Source organism: Bombus flavifrons, chromosome 3 (genome assembly GCF_040668555.2).
Source record: "Bombus flavifrons isolate JBK064 chromosome 3, iyBomFlav1_principal, whole genome shotgun sequence".
Taxonomy (NCBI): domain Eukaryota; kingdom Metazoa; phylum Arthropoda; class Insecta; order Hymenoptera; family Apidae; genus Bombus; species Bombus flavifrons.
The window spans coordinates 12,762,349-12,772,285 of NC_138444.1; the positions used below are offsets into that span (position 1 = coordinate 12,762,349).

Below are 9,937 nucleotides of genomic sequence, written 5' to 3' on the forward strand. Positions count from 1 at the left end.
TCAACAAGGACAGATACGTATCTTATCTAGATAGTACACAGATTGTAGAACTTTGTTTTAAAGTTCCTTCAAGCCACTTCTCGTTAAAGGGATTTGGTCATTTTAGGAACGCCGGGCAGATTTAGAAATGATTAAACAGTTGAATAAATCTAATTAAAGGTTTACTGAAATCTTTTAAAAATATACAAATACATAAATTATATAAATTGCATAATTATATTACTAATAATATAATAATTATTAATAATATAATTATAACGGAAGACGTAAGAAATATTCTGGTTTTTTGGCAGATATAAAGTGTATATCATAGGTGCATTCTCTGGATGAATTGCTCGTTTGCTCATTTTCTAGTTCATGAATAAAACATATGTCTTTTATTTAAATTGAATCGTCTCATATAGGTATGGAGGATTTTTTAACTAACTATCTAATGAAGAGAAATACTGCCTTTACCTCGACCAAAAGGACTCTCCGCGTTTGTTGTTAGAAAATATTTACCTGTCCTAAAAGAACAAAAACGATTAATTACAAAATAGAAAAAATAATACAATCGAAAGGAGGAACAGCTAAAGAGACTTTGTTTTCTTTTCCAAAATGTTTTCCTAAGAAACAAGATAGAAATTTTTTTATTGCCGAATCATGAATAATTTATAAAAAAAATAGCTTTCATTGAGCCATTGCGAAAGATATATAAATATAATATTATTGCGTAGTAAATTTGTTTAAGGAAAGTTCAAAGTCTTGGAAATTTGGATATTTCATACCTTACAAATAAATGAAAATTTAAGGCTCTGAAAATTTTACAATTTCACAACAAAGTTGAAACGTTGAATTAGCGTTGGTCCTGAATAAATTAAACGCTATCATAAATTTAAAAAATGATACTAACGTATTACTTGGTGTAGCAATACCCATTGGAATAAGATCGCTGCTGCTGCAGTCGACTTCACATTTACCAATGAAAGCGTTAGGGTTTTTAACTGATTCTGCGTAAAATCTCCACGACCTGTGATGACTGCAGAGATCTGTAGCAGACAAAAGTAAATACTATCTTTTTGATTGCGGCCACACGAGCGTTGGAACGATGTTCGTTGCCTAACCTGCGTTTTAGAAATACACACATGAGCGGGGTGCGTCAATGTTGACGCTATGTTGCAACCTACATTTTGTGCTGTGTTGGAACCTTTCTCTTCGACATATCTGCGCTGAACGTGCACATTTTGTATTGTAAATATGCCTCTAAGTACAATAAGCCAGATGAACGTTTAGAGGACGGCCGTCACGTGCACATGCAGTTTGTACATTGTACGGAATGTTTTCCTGACGATTTCGTTCACAAACAGTTTTTGATTTCTTTATTGTGAGCTGTTGTTAATGCAAAGGTCCTCTCTTTATGTACTTCTCTTTACATATTTTGCATTTTGTAGAGAATATTTCCCCGATAGAGTCGTTAGAAAAAATTGTTGATTTTATTTATTGTTAGTGCAAAAGAGCTTCTTTGTTGCAAATTTCGACAATTAAAGTCAATTCACATTTAAAAAAATTTTTTTATTGTTTTATGACGCGACAAGAATCAACACTCGTGCGATATACCCAGTGATGGATTAAGGGGGAGGAGATCGGCCCCCCAAAAGTAACAAAATATAAAAATATCAATATTATCACATTCTAAAAAAACTTGTACATAATTAATGTGAATTTAATTATGTAAGCTATAGTATGACATAGAGATACTGTAATATAAATTACAAACAAATTTTAAATCTTGTAAAAGGAAGTTCAACAATGTACTTTCACACATTTCGTCCCCCGTTCTAAGACTCGTAGATCCGTCACTGGCTATATTTCCTACATCCGTACGAAATAAACATTACATTTCCATGCAACGCTTGAGTGCGTTGTACACATGCGACCGTACGAAACGACGTCTGTTGTAACAACTCTCGTTCCAAGCTTATCGCTCCGGTTTTATCTGGTCATGCAATATTGTTTTCTATTTGTTATCATCGGACAAACAGCTGACAATATTCTCAATTAACCAAGAGATATTTTGTACAAGATTCTTGGCATTTTCGAGAATAGCTGCAATAATACTGCATTTTTAACATTATTAACGGATCTATTATACCATATATGTGGCTATTATCACACAGAAAAGTGAACCAGGAATTTTATATAAAAATATATTCCTCGAATATTAATCATTTGATGCTTCGAATGTACAACGTTGAAAAACACTTACAATTTTTACGATATCAAATACATCTATATAATCATTTAATGCACGTAGTATACGTTTCTAGTCATAATCTCTTTTCTTAACTTACATTATTTTGAATTTAAATTCGATAAATAAAGACTTCCAAATTGATATTCTTTAATTTCCAAATGTCTTTGAACTGAATTCTTTTTTTTTTTGTAAATTTAATCTTTTTTTTTAATCATGATTACAAAATAAATAATCGTAGTAGATCAACACGTAAAATCTAATAACTAAACTTCAGGACATTGCTTCAGGACATATGCGCGTAATTACATTTTATACTTGTTTTCCAAAATTACCATCTTAAAAATAGAAAATTTCAAAATAAAGGAATCCAAACCTGTTACGGATAAAAGTGGACCGAATAGCATGCAACCAGGTTGCGGTCTGTGGCCACCGTTCGGATAGAAATCCACATGGCCACTATACAAAGCTATTCCGTAAAAGCCCGCGTCGGTATGGATGACATCTACGAAGTCAGCATCGTTACGAGTCAATCGACTATTGAGAATGTAGAATAAGGGTCCAGCGGGATCCAATCCTGCAAACAAACAGAATTTTGTGGTATTTCGTCAAAAGTTAATCTCAAAGAATCTCAAAGAAAAATCTCAAAAGTTAGTCTCATAAAATATTGAATGAAATAGAAGATTTCTAAATGGTACCTGTTATCCTGGGAAGTCTGAAGTTCGTATTACGTCCAGTGAATGCAGCTACCTGCGCGCCCATTGAATGTCCAATTAGATGTATTTTTTTCGGATTCACACCGGAACTCACAAAAAAGTTTAAAGTTTCGCCAAAATGTTTGCCGACTACCTTGAGCAATGAAGCACCGATTACGTAATTGACCATAGCAATTTCTCGATAATCGATCGCAAGAACGTTGTCATCCGTGGCCTCTAAATACGCTGCAATAATTTATGAAGGAAGATTAATTTTTCATTCAAAGTTATCTTCTACAGTCGCGCGAAATTTCGAATCGTAACATACCACGTGTTACAAGTTGCACATCTTCAGTAGTTACATTATCTAGATAGCCATGAATGTAGATTGCTATGCTCTTATCATTTCGCAAATGATCTGCCATTCTTTCCAATTCATTTATATTTAATACGTGCGCATCAAAATGAGAGCCATCCCTGAAAAAAAGCAATTTTTTGATCACATGAATGATATATAATGAATAATTTAGAAAAAAAAAACGAACTAGTGAAATTACATTAAAATATGTATGTAGATTACAGTAAATAAAATGAGCATATTTTTAAACAATAAATTATAGTTATGAAATACACAAATAGGAATTACATTGATTTTGCGTATATATGATTACCTTTCGAATAAACGCAAGAAAATTGTAGCATTTTTAGTAGCATCTATGAACAAACAATTAAAAATATGTATTATTGTATGTTTCTATTAATGATAAATTTGTAACCTAGTCTATAGTTGTTCTTAATATCAAAAAGTATATGTAAAAACATTTACGTATGTACTCTCAATAATAATAACATGAAAAATACTTTTATCGGTTGGAAATAATATTTTTAAAGAATTAACGTTCTTTATGTTAAAATAAAACATCGAATAGGAAAATTTGACTAAACATCAACAGCTATTGGTAATACTATTGTAGTGGTATTAGATTCACTAAAATTAGTTATGGAATGTTTACTAAACAATGAAAGTTCATCTCATTTTTAGCTCTTAATGTTGCCGCCGTTTACAATTAAAGTCTTTGTCTACAACTAAAGCTAGGATACTCGCCTGCTAGCAAAAGGTTGAGTAAAACGAAGAATATATATAAAAAAAGGTTCACCATCATGGAAAACGAATCCTCAATGTTTACTACTTTTTGGTCTCTTATAAAGCTGAAAATTAATTTTAAAAAGTTGTAATTGTTTTGTTCATAAGTTATATAATATATGATCACCTATATAATTTTTTATCTTGTATATTATTGATATTTTGAGTGCTAAGAGAACCCTTAATGCAGAGAAGTGCATTATTTTTTTTTTTGTATTATTGCTACTATTTTATTATTGCTACTTCTTAGGGATTTTGAAAAAAATATATTTCTAAAATTTCTAATAAGACTAAGTAATATTATAATCTGACTTTTAAATATATTTTCTTAATTTTCAGATGTTCGATGATTAAATATCGTCATTCATAATCAAATTGGAAAAATAGCAGAAATACTGAGAGAAATTGCAATCACCTTTGAATAGAAGGGTACACGAAGTGAACAGTAGTCGAGAAAGGAAAGCAGACGAAACTGTACGCGTAGAAAGCAATTGAAAAACTACCTGATTTGCAATATGACAGAAAATACTAATATCACTTAACAAGGAAAACGACGCGGTAATGAATCATTCTTAACTTTCGTAATTATATATCAGTGTGCTACAGCAGACACACAACTACAAGTGTAATTCATTTCAATGCTACCGACAGTTCTCTGCGAATATCTCGGAAACTAATATGTATAGGAAAAAGTTGTTCGCAATCATGCCCCCCTACCACATATTAAAAAATCATCGATGTAGGAGAGGTCGAGTTTTTTCTATACATCTATTTTTTTAAAATATACATATATTAATTTTAAAGATATTATATAAAATAGTTGATATTAAATTATGGTTAATTTATACAAATTACGATTTAAACATTCATTTATTTCGTTATGTCTTTTTCTTAAATTAGCTACGCGAAGAGGTTCTTAAGTAAAAATTGATATGAAATAAGTAAGATTGGATAGGTTTAACTCTGTTTGTGACTGAAAAATGGGACATACATTTCCAAACAAAAAATATATGTATTGAGTGTCCAAAAATTAAGTTTTCCTTTAACAGAAAGTTTGGAGAAATTATAGAAATAGATATGATAGAAATGATAGAAATAGATAATCAATATTATTATATATATAATAATATATATGATATACGATGTAGTATACATGATATACATAATATATATTACATGTATTATTATAAGTCAAGTAGAAAGTTAAAGTAATTTCAAAGCAATTTTTGTTACAGAGAGTAAATATTATATATTGAATGCTGAGAAAAGTTATCATTAGGGATATTAAATATTAGAGAAAATGGAAGTAATAGCAGGGATATTGTTTCCTCTAGTGCTTATTCATTATATGATGTATTGTGACATGCAGCACAAGTATTATCTGTTATCCATAGTACTATGTCATTAAGAAAATTAATTCTTTTCATATGTCAAGATAATCCACCAACAACAGACAACAATGAAAAGCATAGGACAACAGTATCAGCAACAAGTTATAGTGACATAGGTCTTCAATTATTTGTTGTTGGTTGTGTGAAGATTGAAATCGTGGTTTATTTTATAAATATTTAGAATTAAGAGATGATTACAGAAGAATATCTTTGAAAGATAAAGTGAAACAAGTAAAATTGCCATCTAGAAATATGGCAAAGAGCTGCCTTGGAGATTTCTTCCTAATCTGTTCATATAAGAAATAAGGTTTTTCACTTTTGTTATTATAGTAGTTTCATTCTTTCAATTCATTTAAAATTTAATAAAATTGTAATAAACTCAAAAAACCACTTTGTTTTCAGCACAATTTCAGATTTGAAAATACAAGCGAAGGAAACAATATTCCTTTGAGTTCACATAAGTACTATATTATAATGAATGAAAATGATAATACAGTACATATTATAATAACTTGTTGCTGTTCTATATGATTTGATAATTTTCAGTCTTCTCCTGTTGATGTTATAGGAAAACGTAGAGAATGAAGAAAGTGAACAAATGTTATTATCTGTTACACATGCATCTTTGGAAAGTATTAAACATTTAGTAATGAAAAAATATATTTTACATCAGTAGAAGTGAAATCTTTGTATGCAAAATGAGACGTAGGTATTTATTTAATTTGTATAAAATATATTTCTTATCATCTTTTATATTATTTTGAAATACTATACTTTGTCATACCAGGCAAAAATTATCATAAAGGTAACTCTAATCTGACGTTAAAAAAATGAACATATATAAATATGTAATAAAATTATTACACATCTTTCATTGTAGATAACAAATTATTATTCAGTGTGCTGCTCAATAAATGTGGTGCAAAAAGTTTAATGATGTTACAATGCATAACCCCGTTATGCATACCCCGACATGCATAAACCCGTAGGTGGTTTAGTAGGCAAATATGATAAAGTATTCATTGCATAAATAGACAATGTAAGTATTGTAAGTACTGAAGTACTGGAAGAGCGAACAAAGAAGACAAAAAGGTTAAAAAATAATAGAAGCAAGTGAATTCATGTAAAGGGATCAGGTACAGTTTAAATAATATTTAAACACAATGCATAATATGTTCATTTTCTTCTTAACAGATAAAAAATTATACTGTGTCACAGTTAAAAAACATTTAAAGAACATTAAGTTTAAAAATATTTGATGAAAGAGATGAATTGATAAATAGTATTAAAGTACATTTTCAATGCAATGTTAAAAACTTTTATTAAAAGAATATAATTTACTTGCAAATCATATTTATATTCGTTATGCAATTTTATTAAAAAATATACTACAAAGATTGCTTTAATTAACAAAATTATAATATATTTTATATAAAATAGGGCAAAATTTTAATTCAAGAAAAATAACTTTTGAATCACGTTTCTTTTGTACAATTTTTACATTTATGTAGAATAAATGTATTATATTATATATGTATGTATAAATATGTATGTATAAACAGAAATATTTGCTTTGATCCAGTGTTACATTCTTTATTGATGTAGAAAGAATTTATAATTCATCTTTTTGGGGAGCAATTTGTATATCCCGTATATTTCCGATAAAAAGAGGTATGTTTTTCGGTTTATATTCAATTATAAACATGAAAGGCCGATCGACTATAAATTGTTCGGGTTCCTTGAAATATGCCATACGTCGAAGTCTCATCTGAACATCTAACAGAAAATAAATTACATTTTATTAAAAATGTATGTAAAATGTATTTAGATTTTTTCAAAATTAAGCTCACCTGTTGCAGCCGCAGCTTCAGTACCTGCTTCATTAACTTCTATAATTGCTTTATGCAAAATTTTATCAACTATAAGTGGCGTATTGGAAATACGACTGAAATTTGCACTACGTTTGAACATTGTGCTTAACCCAAGCTAAAATTCGAAAGTTAATAAATAAAGCTAATAGATATAATATAAACTTTTTAATTATGTAACATATAAAATTTGTTATTCATACCTTACTTAATATATTTTTCAAGTCTACTGTAAATTCAATTTTGAATTTTGGTAGATATAACTCAACTTCACTGTATGATCGAGGTGCATTTGCAAGTATTTCCCATGAAAAATTAGTTTGCAAATTTGAAAGCCCATCTATTTCATTTGGTAATATTATTATCATTACTATGTCTGTATTCTGCAAAATATTTCTTTTAGAATTTGATATATCAAGTTTATATATATAAACCTACCATATATGGAACTTCAATAAATTTTGCTTGCAGTGTTGGTATGTTACCATTACTGTATTGAGACTTATTGAACATTGTTGGTATAAGTCTTGTTTGAGTTTTTGTCGCATGAAATATTTTATCCTTTGTATTCTTTGTATCAAATGTTTTAAGCCAACTACCATTAAAATAGATTGCATTTATTAGTACTAACTTTGTATCCTCACCAAAATCATCTACGCAAAACATACTGATTATTATATGTAATTATTTTATTATTATAATTAATAATAATAAATATAATTCACCTGAAGATACAAGATCAGATATTTTATTATTCGTTTTCTCTTTAACCCAACTATTAACTTTCTCAGCTGCATCAACATTACTTCTAAAATCTATTTTTGAAATCTCAGATTGATAAAATTCCTTTCCTATTGTTAAAAATTCCTCCAGTAATTCAAATCCATCTTGAACGTACATTGAGTTTGCAATGTACAATTTAATATTTCCCAAGTCCTTATAAATATACAAGATATTAATTGCGTTTGTAATTACTTTTTTTTTTTAAATTATGATCATCTTACATTTAACTGAATTATTAAAGATTTATACCCTTCTTGTATCAAATCTTTATTATAGTGACAAAGACTCTTAGTCAATTCATTTAAGGTTGTAGATTCTGCGCCGTGAGAAAGATGAGACAATATCATATGTATACTTAATGGTGAATTAATTATATTTCCTACACTGGTAGAAGATAATTCCTAAAATAAATTCAATAATTATAATATCAACAAAATATGTTTAATATAAAATCCTTACTCACCTTATAAAAATCTCTTGTGAAATCATTACAAGATGTAGACAGATCTTTATTTGTATTATCTTTGCTATCTGCAGGCGATTGTGCCATTGTAGTTATGATGTAAATATTTAATACTAAAAGGTAAAAATGATTTTTATTAAAATTTTAAAATATTTTGAATAGATCAATAATTACATATACACAAATATAATAATATTTTGTAACATGTAATAAATGATCACCTGAATATATTATAAAGAATGACATTATTTTTGTACAATATTAATACTGTAAAGAGTTTAATATTATTTAAAAATAATAATTGTTATTATAAAGATTCAGTGATAACGTCAACATGTTTAATATTGTTCTGATTATTTTCTTTTTCCTGCAGTTTCCACTGCATAATACTGGGATTAATGCTTCAAAAACAAAACTTTCAAACACATAAAGCGAATAAAGATGTTTTTATTTCTGATACGTAGAAATACCAGAAACAAAATGACTACTAAAAGGGGTTAAGTCTAATCAGCGTCAAGTGTAAAAAAAGATATGGTGTAACTACCTGTCAAAAAATAAAACAGCTGTTTGTTATGCTATGGAAGAGAACAGCGCGCGATTTTACTTGATTTTAAAACAAATTTTTTAAATGAACAAGTTGTTCACGTCAGCTTTACGGTATGGCGACTGCAAATTACCTTAAACACTAAATCTACGTTAGCGAACGAAGTGGTAATCAATTTATTCTCAAAAATATTATATAAAAAATTGATGTATCAGAACGCGAATATACAATACTTTTTATGCAAAATTACTTTTATGACTTATTATGTACATAATATAAAAGAACATACTGTAAATGTTTTCAGAGATTATTTAAATGCAAGTATATTTAAGGTAATGCTTAGGAAGCTATATAATTTGAGCACCACCAAGAGAAATAATTGCTTTCGATGAGTCATAAAGATATCAGAAGAAAAAATGATGTTTCTTTCAACGAAGTAAATTCATATATTACGCGTAAATAATAATTTTTAAAGGTCACGTTTCGTGTAATACAATTGATCTCATATAAAACGTGACAGTTGGCTCAGATTAATAGTAGAATAAAATCAATCAGAATTTTCAACTCGTGCAAAATTGTGATTCAAAACACATAGAAAAAGATTTATTCAATTGAAAATGGATTTATGAATAGGAAACATTACTGAGTTTGTCCATAATCTGAATTTGTAAAATCATTTATAGCATCCACGGATGTAAATAATATAAAAAATTTAATAATATAAATACCAAACTTGGATAATTAAGTTACTAAAATTTAAAAACTAAAGCTTTTAAGAACTATATAAGAACTAATATTTTAAAAGTAAATTAATTAAAG

At 28.2% G+C, this 9,937-nt stretch overlaps 2 protein-coding genes across 6 annotated transcripts; both read right to left on the minus strand.

The window, feature by feature from the left end:
* Positions 1-144: 144 nt before the first annotated feature.
* On the minus strand, positions 145-3,748 carry LOC138178042 (pancreatic triacylglycerol lipase). Its single transcript, XM_069109444.1, has 6 exons — positions 3,597-3,748; positions 3,254-3,402; positions 2,929-3,171; positions 2,607-2,807; positions 893-1,028; positions 145-506 (listed from the first exon to the last, which is right to left on the minus strand). The coding sequence occupies exons 2-6, from the start codon at positions 3,348-3,350 to the stop codon at positions 431-433; spliced, it is 753 nt and encodes a 250-aa protein (XP_068965545.1). The 5' UTR covers positions 3,351-3,402; positions 3,597-3,748; the 3' UTR covers positions 145-430.
* A 3,068-nt stretch (positions 3,749-6,816) lies between these two features.
* On the minus strand, positions 6,817-9,580 carry LOC138178597 (leukocyte elastase inhibitor). Of its 5 annotated transcripts, none has more exons than XM_069110609.1 (9): positions 9,119-9,316; positions 8,796-8,841; positions 8,575-8,687; positions 8,333-8,512; positions 8,054-8,264; positions 7,767-7,981; positions 7,532-7,711; positions 7,311-7,446; positions 6,817-7,236 (listed from the first exon to the last, which is right to left on the minus strand). In XM_069110609.1, the coding sequence occupies exons 2-9, from the start codon at positions 8,818-8,820 to the stop codon at positions 7,073-7,075; spliced, it is 1,224 nt and encodes a 407-aa protein (XP_068966710.1). In that variant the 5' UTR covers positions 8,821-8,841; positions 9,119-9,316; the 3' UTR covers positions 6,817-7,072. The 5 variants fall into 5 exon arrangements, with proteins under 5 accessions (XP_068966710.1, XP_068966708.1, XP_068966709.1 ...); XM_069110607.1 differs by lacking the exon at positions 9,119-9,316 and adding an exon at positions 9,352-9,580 and having other exon boundaries at positions 6,819-7,236; positions 8,796-9,118; XM_069110608.1 differs by having other exon boundaries at positions 6,819-7,236; positions 8,796-8,975; positions 9,119-9,315.
* Positions 9,581-9,937: the final 357 nt, after the last annotated feature.